Source organism: Lottia gigantea (genome assembly GCF_000327385.1).
Source record: "Lottia gigantea unplaced genomic scaffold LOTGIsca_130, whole genome shotgun sequence".
Taxonomy (NCBI): Eukaryota; Metazoa; Mollusca; class Gastropoda; family Lottiidae; genus Lottia; species Lottia gigantea.
The window spans coordinates 685,562-705,886 of NW_008707426.1; the positions used below are offsets into that span (position 1 = coordinate 685,562).

General features: G+C 32.3%; 1 protein-coding gene across 1 annotated transcript; it reads left to right on the top strand.

The window, feature by feature from the left end:
• Window positions 1-164: 164 nt before the first annotated feature.
• Window positions 165-18,617, top strand: LOTGIDRAFT_172306 (hypothetical protein; the record flags this gene model as incomplete). Its single annotated transcript, XM_009049175.1, has 14 exons — window positions 165-205; window positions 10,187-10,249; window positions 10,747-10,854; window positions 11,690-11,838; window positions 13,875-14,002; window positions 14,224-14,296; window positions 14,742-14,829; window positions 15,360-15,556; window positions 15,994-16,070; window positions 16,492-16,590; window positions 17,060-17,189; window positions 17,686-17,689; window positions 17,771-17,876; window positions 18,546-18,617. 14 exons carry the CDS (start codon window positions 165-167, stop codon window positions 18,615-18,617), a joined length of 1,335 nt encoding a protein of 444 aa, XP_009047423.1.
• Between the last annotated feature and the right edge of the window lie 1,708 nt (window positions 18,618-20,325).

A 20,325-nucleotide genomic window follows, 5' to 3' on the forward strand; every position in this document is an offset into this window, starting at 1 on the left:
GCAGTGGCGTTTTAAGGAAACATTAGGTAAGAGGGCCGAGAAGGGCCACAAAAAGAGGGGGGGGGGTACAGACCATTCTTTCACTACGTAATATGATAAAAAATTTGAAAGTGGAGGGCAAAGCCGAACGAGTCTCTTTTCTGGGTGGACCATCACCTACCCCCATGCCCCCCCTCCCCCCTCCCCCCCTCCCTCCCCCCCCCCAGTAGAAAAGCCACTAGGCCCGTGGCCTTGGTTCAACCACTCTCAAAGCAGGACACGAACTCAATCGCAGCGTGGAATAAGTGATGTTTACAATTACATGTTTATAATTATAACAAAGAATGGTTTATTACTGATTCAAGAAAATTAATTGCTGCAGAATGGCGTCAATATATGTGTTGTTGCTATGGTTACTCCATATGTACAAATATGAGTAATGACAGAACGCTGCAAATTGAATAATCCTCATTAGTTGAAATTTTACTACGGAAAGCTGAATCACTCGAGAATTACAAACATTAACAATGATGAAATCTCGGGGCTTTATTTTCCAAAATTTACCTTAAAGGGATTGTACATATGTATTGGGAACTTTGATAGCATCAATTTGCACCATTCCAATTTTCAATCAGACCTCTGGGTTTCCTGCAATTCCACTAAAAATCAGATGTCTGATTGAAAATTAGAATGGTGTAAATCGATGCTGCCAGTGTGTCAGTTACACATACAAAATTCTGAGACCTCTTTACAATCCCTTTAACATAAAATACAGATTTTAGGAAATATCTGATTGGATAACAAAACTAAATTTAAACTCGATTTTAGTGATAAACCAATCAGATGACTGGAATACTAAAATCATAAGTTAAGTTTTCAAGAATAAGACTACAGGTCGATTGGTGATTTGTATGTGATTACGAAAAAACTAATGCCTGTAGTTCGGGTAGATCCATTGCCCACAGATCTGTTCCATACCGTGATTTCCTATTGTAGGCTCCTCGTTCATCATAAAACTGTCGAGCTAGCTTGTTCCAGCCCAAAACTTCCCAGGTCATACTCGAACAGTTCTCTTTCACAGCTATCTGAAATTATTGATATATAAAGCTGTATAGAACCAACAATGACTAAATTTTCTTTGAAGTGACTCACTTAATTGTTAAGAATTTCATGATCAAGTGACATTTTGACTTAGCAAGTTGGATCATTGTAAGTAAATTTTAGACGTTTCGCTTCGTGCATTAATTTGCACCATTCCAATTTTCAATCAGACGTCTGTGGCACCTGCAATTCAACTAAAACTAAGTGTTTGATGACGTGAGTAATTGCAAAATATGCTTTAACACATAACACCCTTCGCGATTAGTGATGTCATCAAACACTTAGTTTTTGTGGCTTTGCATGAACCACAAACGTCTTATTGAAAATTAGAATGATGCAAATTGACGTTATCAATGTCGCCGGTACACATAAAAAAATCCCTTTAAGCATTTGAATAGCACTAATGTCATTTCTCTATCAACGAGATCTCGTGTGAATAGCCAAGATATCCTTTATCTTACTTCCTATTTGCCGTGATAACATAATCATTATCATAACATCATAAATATAAATATTTATATAACATCATAAATATAACTATTTACATAACATCATATTTATAACATATTTATATAACATAAAAAATATACATTTATATAACATCATAAATATACACATTTATATAACATCAAATATATACATTTATATAACATCATAAATATACATATTTATATAACATCGTGAATATACATATTTATAACATATTTATATAACATCAACAATATACATTTATATAAATATTATATATAAATATAAATATTTATATAACATCATAAATATACATATTTATAATATACTTATATAACATCGATAAATATACATATTTATATAACATCAATAAATATACATATTTTTAACATATTTATATAACATCATAAGTATACATATTTATAACATCAAAAAATAAGAAATTTAAAAGGAAAAAAACTAAAGTCTGCAACGAAAATAAAATAAATGTTTTACCTTGCATACCCCTTTAAATAGTTCATGCCCGATACCTTTACTTCGCCATTTGGGAGTGACGTATATATCCTCTAGTTGCATAGTCCGCCCTGTTCTTGAGGAATATGCTGAATAAAAAGTACACTGGCCTATCAGTCTCCCTGGTACTTCTGCTCCGTCTGTAATAGATAAAAAAAATGTTTTCTCTTTCAGATGTACAAATTAGAAATATTACGAAACGAAATTCAAACAACAAGGAGTTGTTAAGAGGTTTTCCTAAAATTGGTTTTTGCAATTCTACTTAAGCTAAGTGTTTGATAACGTCACTAATCGAAAATGAACTTATGTGATTCAGGCATATTTTGCGATTAGTAACAAAAACACTTAGTTTTAGTGAAATGGCAGAATTGGAATGGTGCAAAATGATGCTATCAGTTTTAGTGGAATTGCAGGAACCAGACACGTCTGATTGAAAATTGGAATGGTGCAATTTAATGCTATCAGTGTCCCTGATACATAAAACAAGTTTAGAAAACCTCCTTACAATCCCTTGAACATAAAACATTGGTCGAATCCCAATGATCTCGAATAAAGCAAACGGAAGCCAAATAGTGATGCTTTCTTAAACCGCATTTTCTTTAACATACCTGCTGTGACGTCATCAGCAACCAAACAACGGAAACAACTCATGTCACCAAATCCATCCTCCTTGAATTCTGAAAACGGAAACAGAAAACTTAAACCTATAGCCATTACAATATAAATTTCTCATCAATACAGTTAACTAGAACAGTTGGGATGTTGGGATTAAACATATATAGAGTTTCGGGTAAACCTACCTTCGGCTGTGATGTGAATAGCGTCTCTTAATTTCTCAAACTCGGCCAGTTCCTACAATAGATCAAGAATAACAAAAGAAATAGATTATCCCCCTGAAAAAATTCTGACAGTCGACCAATTCCATTACTGCAACTAAACACCATACATCGTTGCCCCTCTTGATATATTACTTGACCCTCCAAACAATCCAGTCTGGCTACGGGTCTGCAGCACAGATAGAAAGCGTAAGCAGGATCTCTTACAATGATGCAATAATTGTAGAAAAAATCGGGTAAAAATGGGGCCAATTCTGAAGAGATCAGGCAGATTTGAACAGATAATTAAAAGTTAAAAAAAATAATAATTGCCACAGGCAAAACACCAGTCCTGGTTCAGTCCTGTTTGCATGTCCCTATATTGTATGATATCTAAATCTAGTTGACGTCAAAGCGAGTAATTCGTTTACGAAAAATACAAAAAAAAAACTTACGAGCAGCAGACGATAAATTTCATCGCTATCATCTCGCGTGGCCAGACGAACTTTTGGTACAAACACAGACGACATACTACTAATTTAAAGAATTTAGAGGGTTTAAGTTTGTGTGGCCTATGTATATATTATGAGTATCGGGAAGAGGGGTTGGGGAGATCTAGAATTGTGGATGGGACAAGGATAACCTATGCTATACTAATCCTCGATTACATATCGTGTGATAGAACAGATTTGTGATTGTTGCTCATTATTAATCTTATTTTGAATACTTCTCTTGAAAATGATAAAGGGAGCCGTGGTGTCTCATTGAGTGAGTTGGTCGCTAACCTGAAGGTCCAGTGTTAAATACCGACATAGGTCGAGATAATACCTTCGGATTTTCCCCGTCAGTGATGCAGGAAGTCGTTCGTATGGGACATTAAACCGAGGCCCAGTGTGTGCAGTCCACGTTAAAGATCCCTCGACAATTGGATTTTGAAAAAGAGCACGGTTATACCGCTGTCCTGGCAAAATTTCCCTCATTGTAACCTGAATGGCATTGCCCGTCTTCATTAGTTCACATGGTCCAGAAAAGTAGGACGTAAAACTCCGTTCGTATTTTATTAGTTTCGTTTCGATATAATAATAGAAATAGTACATAACATAAAGGGAGAAAATCAGATGACAGTAGTAATGATGTGTGTCCATCAATTAATATATTTGTGGTCTGAAGCCTTAAACCAACTTTTACTCTTCCATTTTAAGCTAGCTCGCTATGAGCCTATATATGGAAACTATAATAGCTCTATAGTTTGGCCATACAATATCCTTTCCGACGTCTGTGGGGCTTGTTATTCTAGAACAACTTCGCGAGATAGCCTTATGATGTCAAATATCGAATATACCAATATAATAGAGATATATAATAATAGGCTACTTCATGAATATATACCAATGGCCTATACCCATAGAGTTATAAATAATTTATGTAACACTATACATTACGTAACCTACCTGGTCTGGTTCATTTCATTGGGTTTCAATTCAAAGATAGTAATCGTGGAAATAATAGTAATACATAACATAAAGGGAGAAAAAAATAATGTTGTTAATGTAAATCAGATGACAGTATAGATGTGTGACAATCAATTAATATATTTGTGGTCTGAAGCCTTCAACCATGTTTTACTCTTCTATTTTAAAGGTTGATAGGGTACAAAATTTAATCACGTGACAAGAAATTAGTCAAAATGGCGGAGGAAGTTGACGATTTTGAAAGTCGACATCGTTTTTCTAATGGAGGGTTGCAACATGGTGAGCTAAATTTTCTTTATGGTGTGAAAATAAATAATTAGCTATTATTTTACAATCCTATGAAACTCTGCGATTAGATAGTTGTACATATGTGATGTTAAATTACGAAAATCCAAGTTGTTTACATGTTACAGCCAAATTAATTTCGTCACTCAGTTTCCGATTAGCGACACGTTTCACACTTGATGAAAAGTGAGTCATTGATCAGCTGCTACTAATATCAATAGAAGTGTATATCAATTGGATTATAGAAATCTAATTTAATGATTTGATAGATTAAAGTGAATATCAAAAAAATGGGTATGACTATTGACTGTTTGAATCTGTTCTATTTTGACACTAAAATGTTATACAAAATTATGTAATATTAATATAGTTATTACTATTTCTTTCTTTGATTATTTTATCAAATTTCTTTCTTAGATTTGACATGAAGCTAGAGATGTAACTGACTTTCTGTTTTTTTTTTTTTTTTTTCCTTATTTGTTTTGATAAATCATTAAGCCTGAAATATCTGCCTCTATTCCAGCCTCTGATAAATATTTTGACTGTTGTCAGTTGGTGTAGAAAACTAAGCCCTGTACTTGTGGCTGCGCAGGCAGGCGAGATAAATGATGTATGGAAAGTATGATGATATAACTGAACAACAAAAATATTCATCTTTCTGAATATCTTGGATTGGCAGATCATTAATATGAATAGGTTTAAAGCCCCTGCAGATCCAAGGTATCTAAATAGGTTAAAAAAAAACCTGCACCTTCAGATGCGTGGAAAAATTGCCATAAAACAGGGCCTAGTTTTTCTGTCTGTACACCAGCTGACAACTTTCAAAATAGCTGGAATAGAGGCAGATGGTTCAGTTTATAATTGACCCATCAAAGAAAAAATGCTGGAATAGAGGCAGATGGTTCGGTTTATAAATGACCCATCAAAGAAAAAATAACTGAATTCTCCCCTTAATATGTTTACAAGTTGTCTAACTCATTTTAATGTCTCCTATTATGTTTAGCTATTGTGATAAAATGTAGGTATGTTTAAGTAGGACACTGTTATGTAATTACATCAAGATATCAATATCTAGACTATTGCGTTGAAAATTTACTAACTTTATTGATTAGATGTATGTATTCAACACCACGTACAGCAGATTAAAAGGGATTGTAAAAAGGTTTTCTAACTTTTGTATATGTATCAGGGACACTGATAGCATCAATTTTCAATAAGTGACATCAAACACAAATGGTGCAAATTGATGCTATCAGTGTACCTGATACACATTAACAAAAATTCCCTTTAAGCTTACATATTCTGGGCTTTCAGGTATATTGAACACGGTTAAAGCAGAGGTCATCAGGTTAGGTCAAAAGTTATTGTGATAAATGTTCAAGAGGCCTGTCTTTAGACCCTAACTGAAGTGGCTACAGAATATATAAAAGCTAAAAAAAACGCAAGGAAAGTTTGGCCTGATTTTAACTAGACTGACATGATAAAGTTATCAGTGTTGGTACAAAACAGAATGGATAATGAAGCAAACATTCAGGTTTTTGTTTTTCATTCAAGTAGATTGTTTAAGATAAGATAACAAGAATTTTCCATTTTGATACCAAAATTGCTTATCTCGGTCATGTTGTCCTAAAGATAACCAGAGATAGACATTGTTTATCAGAATACTGATTTTAAATTGAATGAACTAACTTGAATCAATCATGTTTCATGATACAGTATTGTATACCAGAGTCAAAAACAGCCATCAAGGTTTGGTCTTAATTATAATTAGAAACTCTGATGCCTTTCTACAGTACATATATTAAGGGGCCATTAAAAAAACACATAGGTTGAAATATTTTTTGGCTCAAATTTATGAAAACTATATACCAAAAATGAGAGAATTTGTATTTAAATCTTAATTTTATTTTCAGAACAAAACGAAAATCTTCAACAACAGAATTTTACCCCAAATTTACAGAAGATTAGAGATCAAGCACAGGTTGGTCAAATTATTAATATTTTTTTACAAGAATAAATTTTTTACATTTTTAAGAAAGATATTCTTAGGATGATACTTATGAAAGACTTTACATTGTTATGTAGGGAAAAAAATATCGGCGACACTTGCAACATTCAAATTTCCAAGTGTTTGATGATGTGACTAATTGCGAGGGTTTAATAAGCATATTTTGCAATCAGTGACATCATCAAACACTTAGTTTTGGTGTAATTACAAGAACCAAAGAAATCTGGAACTTGTAGTGGTACACCTGAAGAATTTGGAAAACCTCTTTACAATCCTTTTAACTAGTGTACATATTTGGTTCCTAAATGGTATCAAAGAGTTTTATGATAATATAGTGATTGTATTTATAGAGTTTAAAGACAGATTTGATGTCCAATCTAAGCGTACAGTTAGATGAATTATTTGATTCGTTTGTTACGGAGGTGGAAAGAATAGAACAACAACCTAAAGATCAAAAATATCATAATTTTCAGTCTGCTAATCAAAGGTAAGCCTAGTCTTCATTTATTTTAGTTTGGATTCAATCTTACTCAAATTCGATTACAATTTTGTTTCATTATTTTTTTTGTTCCTTGTCCCAACAATTCAGTCGAAATACAGACATGGATTCTGAATGATTGGTTGAATTGAACGTTAACTGTACAGGACCTTGATATAAATCTTCTTAGATCATAATGGAGAAAAATAATAACGAAACAGAATTGAAATCTGATTTTAAAACATCCATATGGAAATATTGCCCCCTGTCCGTCGGCCCGTCCGTCCATCTGTCCATCCGTCCACATTTCTTGTATGCACAATAGAAGCTTTAGTTTTATTCCGATCTTGATGAAACTTAGTATGCATGTAGATATTGTTGAGATCTCAGTCAAGTTTGAAATTGGTAATAATTGGATGAACAGTTTAAGAGTTATTGCCCTTGACCTTGAAAAATTTTGTCCAATTTGACTTGTAAGCATGATATAGGCTAACGTTTTATTCCGATCTTGATGAAACTTAGTATGCATGTATATATTGATGATATCTCAGTCAAATTTGAAATTGGTAATAATTGGATGAACAGTTTAAGAGTTATTGCCCTTGACCTTGAAAAATTTTGATGATATCTCAGCCAAGTTCGAAATTGGTAATAATCAGATGAACAGTTTCAGAGTTATTGCCCTTGTGTGTATGTCAGTAAAACCTTTTTCATGTTGGAATTTGATGATAATTTGAATGACTGTTTTTGAGAATTCATTATTAAGCCACTAAAGGTTTTGTTATCATATCTGACAGCGGGTAGTGGGCGTATATTACATTGCCTGGCAAGCTATCTTAATTAGTTTGTATTAGAGAGATATAACACTGGACGATCTTGAGAAAATCATCAAGCGACACCCTACAGTTCAGTTTAAAGTGTTTTTACATATTCTCTACTATATCTGACTGGTCTCAGAATGTTTGTACTGTTAAATTGTTTGTTGTTTTGTTATTGTTTATATTTTTGTTGATGTTTAAAGGATTAATCAGTTGATAAAAGAACACAAGACGTAGGTATTGAATTCTGGGAAATTTGACCTTTAAGGTAGTCACTATTTCCCAGTCTCAAGTTGGAAACATAATTCACTCCAGTGATTTTTTTGTAAACTTTCATTGTGAATACTTTAAAAATATGGTCATTTTGGACTAGACATTTGAGATTCTAAAGAGGTTTTCTAAATTTTTTTATGTGTATCAGGGACACTGATATCATCAATTTGCACCATTCCAATTTTCAATCAGACGTCTGTGGTTCGTGCAATTCCACTAAAACTAATTATTTGATGACACCTCTAATAGCAAAATATGCTTTATCACAAAAGGCCCTTTGCGATTAGTCACATCACCTTAAACAGTGTAAAATTGATGCCATTAGTGTCCCTGATACACATAAAAAAATTTAGTAAACCTCTTTACAATCCCTATATTTGATTATAATCGATTATGTTTCCAACTTGTTAAACTGTGAATTTAAACATGATTGGATGCCATGAAGTGGGTAGAGAGCATGCCAGTGAAAGTTTAAATCTTGCCCCTGTTTTCATCATAATTTATGTTTAGTTTGATCTCCACCAGGGATAAATATTTTTTGGGATGATTTCAATCTGATTAATATACAAAGTCTTTGTTATATTTTCAATGTTTGATACTGTGGTTAAATTCTGTTTTTTATTACTTTTATTTTTAATATAGCCACTTCAGTTAGGGTCTAACAACAGCCCTCTTGAACGTTTGTCAAAATAACCTTTGACCTAACCTAATGACCCCTGCTTCAACCGATCAAATTTCTGCCCTCTTCAGAATTGGGATTTTGTGAGAGAGGGAAAGAATTTGATTGGTTAAAGCAGATGTCATCAGATTAGGTCAAAAGGTTAATAGGACGAATGTTCAAGTGGTCTGTCTTTAGACCCTAACTGAAGTGGCTCACTTAAATATAAAAGCTTATAAAAACAGAACGAAAAAGTGGTCTAATTTAGATAATGAAAATATGAATGAAATTTAAAGCTGTATTGTAATCAGATGTGAATTATTTAAAGGAATACTATCTCTTAGAATGGACATGAAATTTAAAATCTCAAACTTGGTCAATAAGAGTATATATTCATCAGTTAGACTTACCAGGTACCATGACTAAAGAATAGAATCTCTATATAAGATGATATATCTATTAAACTAAATAATTATTGAAAAACGCTTCTAAGCATGTTTCAAAATTACTTAGTTTAATGAATTATTACTTAGATTTATAGATTTATTAGATTATAGAGAGATTCTGTTGTATAGTTATAACACCAAGTAAGTCCACTGATGAACAAAGACTCATTTTAACAAAGTTTAAAAATTTCAATTTTTAAGTCATTCCAAGAGGTAGGTTACCTTTAAAAGGGTTGCACCTTGTTTTGTTCCAGCTTGTTAAAAGTTTGAGTTTAATCCTAATCATTAATCTCTTCTGGTTTTAACTTTTTTTTTTTGTTTAGGTTCAAATGGTTAAGGAAGCACAGAATTTATTTTTTTTAAAAGTTCTTTATATAAAGTTTACAATAAATTATAGATTAAATGTAAACAAGACATTATCAATTAAAGAAATGAATTGATGAGGTTTTGTATAGTGGGCTTATAGAAAAAATATGGAAACTTTTCATTCCTGAAGTTGTTTGTTTCAGTCTTATTTAAATTATACCAAACTTTCGTTCATTTTTTTTTATTAGCTTTTATTTTTAATATAGCCACTTCAGTTAGGGTCTAATGACGGGCCTCTTGAGCATTCGTCGGCTAGATGATACGGCCAGCCAATCAAATTTCTGCTCTCTCCAATGCTGAGGTTTTGTGATGTGAACAAAAGGTGTATTCAGATGTTGAAGAAGGCCGTCTTTAGACCTTAACAGAAGTGGCTATTCAGTATTCTAAAAATAAAAGCTAATAAAAAACGGAATAAAAGTTTGGTCTAGTTTGAATTAGATTGTTGTTTGTTTTTGATGTGTTTAATTTTATTTGATTAAATTTTGATATTCTTTTCTTATTTACAGTAAAAAAAGAAAAAATGGCGAACTGCCTGATAAAATATTTGTTAATAGAAGATCTGTTTTAAGGTTGGTTCTTATTTATACTTTGTTTTAACCAGTGGAGTGCAGGCCCGTAACCAGCCCAATGTGCCTAAGGGGGGCGGCCGCATTTTCAGGGGGAGCAAAATAGCTGATAGAGATTGATTTCAGGTTCAATTAAGAATTTGTTCTAATTTTGCAGGGGAAGTTGTGGGGGACAAATATATCTCCAGGGGGCACCGCCTTCCCTTCACCCCCCTTAGTTAAGATTGGGGCTGCCCTAGGCCCCCAGAATCTAACGTTTATAAGATCCTGAATTATCTGCGTTTAAAAGTTAAAATGATGACTCGTCTTTTCTTGAGACTCTGTCATATATGGAAAAGACATATACAGATTGAAATTCCTAGTTTGAAGTATTTGTGAAAGAATTTTGTGATTTTGGTACATTTCTACTACTTCTGAGGACTTTACAATTAGTCAAGACCCAAATCAACCCCCAAAATGGTGAATCTGTTTTAGATCATTTATTTTTTGTCTAATTTCAGTGAATTATTTGAAGTCAATCACATCCGAACCATTTATCATATTTTTGTTGCTATTTTAATTGTTTTTTCTCTCAATACATTTATTCATGATTGGATTCATACAGGCAGGTTAGTAGATTTCTGTTATTAAAAACCTCAAACTTGGTCAATGAGTGTAGGCCTATATATTTATCAGTTGGACTTACCAGGTGTCATGACTAAAGAATAGAATCTCTATATAAGACGATATATTCATTAAACTAAGCATGTTTCAAAATTACTTAGTTTAATGAATTATTACTTAGTTTTATAGATTTATTAGATTATAGAGAGATTCTGTTGTATAGTTATGACACCAGGTAAGTCCACTGATGAACAAAGACTCATTTTAACTTAATTTTAAAACTTCAATTTTGGTCATCCTAAGTGGTAGTATACCTTTAAAATTAGATTATGATTTTCTTTTTTTGTTTTCTGTGTCAATTGTAATCTAATGAGATTTATGCCAAGGTCTTGTACTGTTAACATTGATTTCAACCAATCACAGTGCGCCATTCAAAATCAATGTCTAAATGTCGACTGCAAATTTGTATAAACCCAAAGTAGAGTTATGAGACTGCTGATACTCGCTTGTAAAAGTGATTTTGATTGGCTGGAGAGCGGTGTGTAATTGACTACTGGTATTTATCTCGTTAGATTGCAAAGGAGACTGAATAAACAAAAAATAATCACGAAATAAAATTGTAATCTGTTGATCCCTATATTTATTACTTGCAACATTTTTCGTGAATTTGAAAACTATCTAGTTGGTAGCGTGTTGGATTGTAGTGTTTTAGGCGATTAGATGCCGTAGGTTCGAATCCTCCTTAATGTAAGAAAAATTCCAATGCCTGTACCTTTGAGAGTCAGCCCAGTATCAGCTTTCAAGCCGTTATACCTAATTACCTGCCCATGTTTGTTACAGGCCAGTTTTGGACTTTGCCTTAATTCAGTGGAATTTTGGTCAGTTTCCTAAAGTGATAGCTCTGTGGCTGTGCATGAAAGGTTCCACAACTGTTATTGTTTATCCTGTTTTTTATCACTGGGCCAATTCTAGAACACCAGGCAAAGCCAGTAAGTATCTGTTTAATTGTATCTTTATACTTGTGTTTAGGATATTTAATCCTCATCAGGACGACTAGATTGGTAAGAAGAATAAACTACATAATTGTGAATTTTGATAGTGTTTATACTTATTGACGTCTATACTAAGAGCTATGAGACTATGGATGGGTTTGAATGTTTTAAGAGCTATGAGACTATGGATAGGTTTGAATATTTAAAGAGCTATGAGACTATGGATGGGTTTGAATGTTTTAAGAGCTATGAGACTATGGATAGGTTTGAATATTTAAAGAGCTATGAGACTATGGATAGGTTTGAATGTTTTAAGAGCTATGAGACTATGGATAGGTTTGAATATTTAAAGAGCTATGAGACCATGGATAGATTTGAATGTTTTAAGAGCTATGAGACTATGGATAGGTTTGAATATTTAAAGAGCTATGAGACTATGGATAGATTTGAATGTTTTAAGAGCTATGAGAATATGGATAGGTTTGAATATTTAAAGAGCTATGAGACCATGGATAGATTTGAATGTTTTAAGAGCTATGGGACTATGGATAGGTTTGAATATTTAAAGAGCTATGAGACTATGGATAGATTTGAATGTTTTAAGAGCTATGGGACTATGGATAGGTTTGAATATTTAAAGAGCTATGAGACTATGGATAGATTTGAATGTTTTAAGAGCTATGAGACTATGGATAGGTTTGAATATTTAAAGAGCTATGAGACTATGGATAGGTTTGAATGTTTTGAGAGCTATGAGACTATGGATAGATTTGAATGTTTCAAGAGCTATGAGACTATGGATAGGTTTGAATGTTTTAAGAACTATGGGACTATCTCTGGCTAGGTGTTTATATTTTAAGAACCATGAGACTATCTATGGCTTGGTCTTTATATGTATATATATTCTTTAATACACTGAGAACTATGGGACTATCTGTGGCTAGGTGTTTATATTTTAAGAACTATGGGACTATCTGTGGCTAGGTGCTAATATTTTAAGAACCATTGGACTATCTATGGCTAGGTGTTAATATTTTAAGAACTGATGACTATCTATGGCTAGGTGTTAATAATTTAAGAAATATGTGAATATTTATGGCTAGGTGTTTATTTTTTAAGCATTATGGGACTATCTGTGGCTAGGTGTTTATGTTTTAAGAACTATGGTACTATCTATGGCTAGGCGTTTATATTCTGAGAATTACAGGACTATCTATGGCTGGGTGTTAATGTGTATAATTTATATTTTCTTTTCTTTTATATATATTTTATATTTTAATAACTATGAGACTATCTATGTCTAGGTGTTAATATATATTATTTTATATTTTAAGAACTATGAGACTATCTATGTCTAGGTGTTAATATATATTATTTTATATTTTAAGGACTATGGGACTATCTATGGCTAGGTATTAATATATGATATTTTATATTTTAGAACTATGAGACTATCTATGGCTAGGTATTAATATATGATATTTTATATTTTAGGACTATGAGACTATCTATGGCTAGGTATTTATATATGATATTTCATATTTTAGGACTATGGGACTATCTATGGCTAGGTGTTAAAATATATTTTTTTTATATTTTAGGACTATGGGACTATCTATGGCTAGGTGTTAATATATATTTTTTTTATATTTTAGGACTATGGGACTATCTATGGCTAGGTGTTAATATATATTTTTTTAATATTTTAGGACTATGGGACTATCTATGGCTAGGTGTTGATATATATTTTTTTATATTTTAGGACTATGAGACTATCTATGGCTAGGTGTTAATATATATTTTTTTTATATTTTAGGACTATGGGACTATCTATGGCTAGGTGTTAATATATATTTTTTTTTATATTTTAGGACTATGAGACTATCTATGGCTAGGTGTTAATATATATTTTTTTATATTTAGGACTATGGGACTATCTATGGCTAGGTGTTAATATATATTTTTTTTTATATTTTAGGACTATGGGACTATCTATGGCTAGGTGTTAATATATATTTTTTTTAATATTTTAGGACTATGGGACTATCTATGGCTAGGTGTTTATATCATCTATATGATCAGTTTTACAATATTACCATTGACTTATTTATTTGAATATAAATTTCCACCAACATCATCCATTATAATCACTTGTGAACAGGTGAGGCTTTTATATTTTATACTGTTATTCAGTAGAGTTTCACAGCAGAGTTCAATTTAGACAATATTAAGATTAAGCCTTTTTCAATAATCACTTATCAATTTTCTAATTTTCCAAATTTTACAGGGATTCTGTTGTAACTTTATGACACCATTCTTGAGAACTTAAATTTTATGTTCATTCTAAGACGTAGTATCACTAAAAAAAAATATTCATTTCAGCTACGTTTGATGATGAAAACTCATGCTTTCGTTCGTTCCAACATACCTCGAATATTAAACTTCAAAAAAGAAGGTAAATATATTATTATTTAAAGAGGCAGTATGCAAAATTTCCATTACAAAAAACGTGAAAATATTTCTAAAGTATGCTATTTTTATTTATGTATCTTCTTGATCTAACTGAATTTGTTTTAAAAGGGTTAATTAAAAACGGAGAGTACTAATTGTTAATTAAGCAGTTTGAAATAGTTTTGGTGATTGGCTTTATAATGGCTTGATGTTATTAGTTAAAACCTTCAGAATAAGTAGGAGAGAAAATTCTCTAAGATTAAGAAATATAGTGCCAGCTCTAATGTGCCCTTTCACAGGAAATGATAAAAGACCAAGTCTGTTATTTCAACTTAAAATCAATATTAAAACTGAAATTGTCTAATTGTCTACATCTGTTACTATATTCTAAACACTGTACGTGACACTACCGCCCTCCCCTAAATGCTCTTCTGATTTTTTTTTTGCAGATGAGACTGAAAATGGATTCCCAGATTTTTCTAAATATTTATATTTTTTATTTGCTCCAACTTTGGTCTACCAAGACTCTTATCCTAGGTAAGAATATAAATTTCTGTCTCTTTTCTTGGCAACTTTCAGAGATTCCATATCTTCATTTCAGTTTAAAGAGATTGAAAAAAACGTTTTTTGTTTTTTTTATGTGTATCAGGGACACTGATAGCATCAATTTGTACCATTCCAATTTTCAGTCAGATGTCTGTGGTTCCTGCAAATCCACTAAAACTAAGTTTTTGATGACGTCGCTAATTTTATATGATAAAGGATAGTTTATGATTAGTGATATCATCAAAAATTTAGTTAAAGTGGAATTGCAGGAATGACAGACGTCTGATTGAACATGGGAATGATGAAAATTGATGCTATCAGTGTCCCCAACATACATAAAAAACTTAGGGAAACCTCTTTACAATCCTTTTAAAACAGTATGAACTTAAAGCAAATTGTTGATTTGACATGGAACTTTGAATCAACTTGCACACTTTGAATTTTGTTTTTGATTTGTTTAAATGATTTTGTTGTCTGTGGAATAATTCTAAGACTTACAGGAATGTTGGCATCTATTTCAGAACTCCCTCGATCTCATGGAAGTATGTGGTCAGTAATTTTGCTCAAGTATTGGCCTGTATGTTTTACATCTATTATATATTCGAACGCTTCTGTGTCCCCGTTTTCCAAAACTTCAACCAAGACCATGTGACCCTGAAAGGTTTTATGCTTTCTGTGTTCGGCTGTATGCTGCCAGGAACTCTGGTCTTGTTTATTGGTAAGTTACTTGATCCAAGTTTATTTACTAATATCTCATCTCTCATTTTCCCAGTGACATACCTTAAAGGGATTGTAAAAAGGTTTTCCTAATTTTGTATGTGTATTGGGGACATTGATAGCATCAATTTGCAACATTCTAATTTTCAATCAGACGTCTGTGGATGCTGCAATTCCATAAAATATAAGTGTTTGATGATGTCACTGATCACGACATGCTTGTAACATGTAAGACCCTTCAAGATTATCGACGTCATCCAACACATAGTTTTAGTGGAATTGCAGCAACCATAGAATCTGCAAATTAGAATTGCGCAAATTGATGCTATCACTGTCCCCAAAACACATACAAAATTAGGAAAACCTTTTTACAGTCCCTTTAAATCTCCAATGAAAACTCAATCTTATAGAATCAGAATATGATGCTCAATTTTTCAGGTTTTTTTGCCATTCTTCATTCGTGGTTGAATGCTTTTGCTGAAATGTTGAGTTTTGGTGACCGCTTGTTTTATAAGGTAGGTAACTCTGTTTTGCAAGTTTTTTTAGAGGTTGACTTAAAACTACTTCCCAGCAACAATTACATGTGGGCTGCTCGATTTGTCAGTTCTGCACATTTGGGATTTATGGTCCATATATTATGGAATCAACAGAACGTGCTAGAACAAAATCCCAGCATAGGATAGGAAAGGAATTTGATTGGCTGGCAGTGTCCAGGAAATGTTCAAGAAAGCCGTCTTTAGACCCTAACTGAAGTGGCTAAATTAAAAGCTAATAGAAAACAGAAAGAAATTTTAGATGGTAGTTCTTATTTTCGTTTTCTGACATTATGGTGTTTTAGTTGTCATAGTAACACCTCCCATATTCTACAGTAACAACAGATAATGTATGTGAGACCTATAATAAATATTCTTCATTTTATAAATTTTTTGTTGACAGGATTGGTGGAACTCGACGACATTTTCTAATTATTACCGAACATGGAATGTTGTTGTACATGATTGGTTATATACCTACGTTTATAAAGATGTCTATTATGTAAGTTTTATATTGATTCAGTAAACTTTTCTTTTTCTTAATAGAGAGCTGTGGTGGTTCAGTGAGTTAAACTCTAGCTCGCTAACCTGAAGGTCCAAGGTTCAATCCCAGCATAGGTAGAGATAAAACATTCAAATGTTTTAACCTAGTTTTCCATTGTCAGTGATGCAAGAACATGGATAAAGCATCTGTGGTTCGGATGGAACAATTCTATAGGCTGTACATGTCAAGAGTAGGCTTTCATGTTCATTTTCTATTATTTCTGTATCTGAGAAATTTCTTACTTCTATTTGCATGATTCTCATTTATCACCTTATGTCTGTGGTTCCTGTTATTCCAGAAAAAAAATGGACAATGCCATATCTCAGTGGAAATGAGATACAGACTGATCTCATTCCATGGAAAAGCAGGTTTTTTTTTGCTTTTGATTAAATCTAAAGATGTATTAGACACCTTTTTCTCCTTACAGTTGATTGGGGGAAGAGCTGTTTCTATGGCGATGGTGTTTTTGTTATCGGCTGTATTTCATGAATATATTCTGATTGCTACATTTGGTTTCTTCTTCCCAGTATTATTTGTCATGTTTGCCGGAGCAGGCTGTAAGTATCTCCCTAAATTTTCCCCATTTGCACACTGCAAAGGATCATCACTGTTTTTAATATTTGAAGGTAATTGACAAGAAAAATGTAGATCCATTTTATTTTATTTCAGTTGGGTGTATATTTTTAACTGATAAAGGTTTATGTATATTTATTTCAGTTGGGTGTATATTTTTGACTGATAAAGGTTTATGTATATTTATTTCAGTTGGGTTTATATTTTTAACTGATAAAGGTTTATGTATATTTATTTCAGTTGGGTTTATATTTTTGACTGATAAAGGTTTATGTGTATATATTTCAGTTGGATTTATATTTTTGACTGATATAGGTTTATGTATATTTATTTCAGTTAGGTTTATATTTTTAACTGATAAAGGTTTATGTATATTTATTTCAGTTGGGTTTATATTTTTAACTGATAAAGTTCTATGTGTATTTATTTCAGTTGGGTTTATATTTTTGACTGATAAAGGTTTATGTATATTTATTTCAGTTAGGTTTATATTTTTAACTTATAAAGTTCTATGTGTATTTATTTCAGTTGGGTTTATATTTTTGACTGATAAAGGTACAGCTAGAGGTTTGAATGTATTTATGTGGGTAGCGTTATTTATTGGTACCGGATTATTAATGTGTTTATATAGTATGGAATGGTATGCCAGATATAACTGTCCTGTTTCTACGGTAAATATTCTTTGATTTCTTGGTGACCAAAATTCTTATTCCAAATTTGAGACAGTTAATGGAATGTTTTGGGTTGAAAAATGAAAATGAAATGAATGAAGTTTTACGTCCTTCTGTTCTTCACCGCATGGGCTTATAAAGACAGACAAGGCCATGCTGTGTGCAATGAGGAATGAGGGAAATTTTTCCAGAACAGTGCCACTAATCAAGACAGATCTTGGATTGGAAAATGAAATTGAAATGAATGGAGTTTTACGTCCTACTGTTCTGCACCTAATAGGGCTACGAGCAACTTCATGCTGTGTGCAATGAGAGAAATTTTGACAGGACAGCAACATTAGCCAACTCTTTTTTAAACTGTTGAGGGATCTGTAACGTGCACAATCTGTAGCACACAGGGCCTCAGTTGATTGTCCCATCTGAACGACATGATGCTTTTTCCATGTCACCCCCTTCAACCTGCATCACTGACAAGGGGAAACAGGGTTGAAAAATTTGAATGTATTATCTCGAACCTATACTAGGATTAAACCTTGAACCTTCAGGTCTAACGCCACCTTCTAACAATCTTGGGTTGGAGGGTTCTTAAGAAACAGTAGAGGCAGGATTTTTCAAAACTTTCTGTTAATAATTTTAGATTTCCTGATTGAAATATTTTCTTTATTTCAGGATAATTTCTTGGATTATCTGATCCCAAGATCCTGGTTCTGTGATTTCTCTGGATTAGAACTCAAGAGTTAGAACGGTTGATTCCTGAACTTATTGTACAGTAAATAGTATTACCAAATATCCCAACGTTTTTACACAATGATCACAGTTATTAAAGGCATACTACCTCTTAGAATGGACATAAAATTTAAAGTCTCAAACTTGGTCAATAAGAGTATAATTTCATCAGTTAGACTTACCAGGTGTCATGACTAAAGAATAAAATCTCTATATAAGATGATATATCTATTAAACTAAATAATTATTGAAATACACTTCTAAGCATGTTTCAAAATTACTTATTTTAATGAATTATTACTTAGTTTTATAGATTTATTAGATTATAGAGAGATTCTGTTGTATAGTTATGACACCAGGAAGTCAACTGATGAACAAAAACTCATTTTGGCCAAGTTTAAAAATTTTGAATTTTGGTCATCGTAAGAGGTAGTATACCTTGAAGAAACAGTACACGTGTCATGTTGTATTATTACTAATATTGTTACTTTTTTCACCACGTGATCAATCTTATTCTTATCCATTTTTGTAATCCAAAACTTGTCACTGCACCTTGTCTTTTAGCACCTTAAAGGGATTGTAAAAATGTTTTCTGAAATTTTTATGTGTATTGGGGACACTTATAGCATCAATTTGCACCATTCCAATTTTGAATTTGAAGTCTGTGGTTCATGCAATTCCACTAAAACTAAGCGTTTGATGACATTACTAATCGCGAAGGGCCTTATGTGATAAAGCATATTTTGTTATTAGTTCCATCATCAAACACTTTGATTTAGTGGAATTGCTGGAACCACAGACATCTGATTGAAAATTGGAATGGTGCAAAATAATGCTATCAGTGTCCCCGATACACATAAGAAATTTAGAAAATCTCTTTACAATCTCTTTAATTTAAAACAATTAAAGAATTTTAGTGGTAGAATTTTTACCATTTAAATTAAAAACAGTTGCCTTTCAAATCACACCTCAGGGAATTAAAAGGTTCACAATTTTCTTGATCAGCCGCTTTGATTATTCCAGCATACATAACTATACCTTGACTGAAATAGACACTATTCTTCTAACACAGAATATAACGATTTAATCGGATTGTACTCGAATACAGCCAATCAGAGGCCTCAACAGAAAAGCTGTAAACATTTTGACTTTGTGTTCACAGACTCTCTTTTGAGGCTTCTGAGTGGCTTTATTCGCTAGCATACAATCCAATCAAATTACTTTAATTACAAATTCAATGATACAAGAAAGGTGACTATTGCAGTCAAGGTATAAGTATGAATTTCATAATAGCTTGACATTGTGACGGTGAAATCTTGTATACTTGGCAAAAGAAAGGTGTCTATTGCTGTCAAGGTATAAGTGTGAATTTCATGATAGCTTGACATTGTAATGATGGAATCTTGTATACAATGGTATATATACGTTCTTCGCATTTTAATTTGAAAATTTCTGCCAGTGCTGGTATTTTGTGAGAGAGTGAAGGAATTTGATTGGTTAAAGCAGATGTCATCAGATTAGGTCAAAAGGTTAATTTGAAGAAAGTTCAAGAGGGCTGTCTCTAGATCCTAACTGAAGTGGCTATGTTAAATATAAAAGTTGATAAACACGAAACGAAAGTTCGATCATAATTCTAATTAGAAAGCCCTTCTCATTAATATTCATATGAGAAAAATCATTATGTAAATATGTAAATAGCCTTTAGTACAAAATCACTCTATAT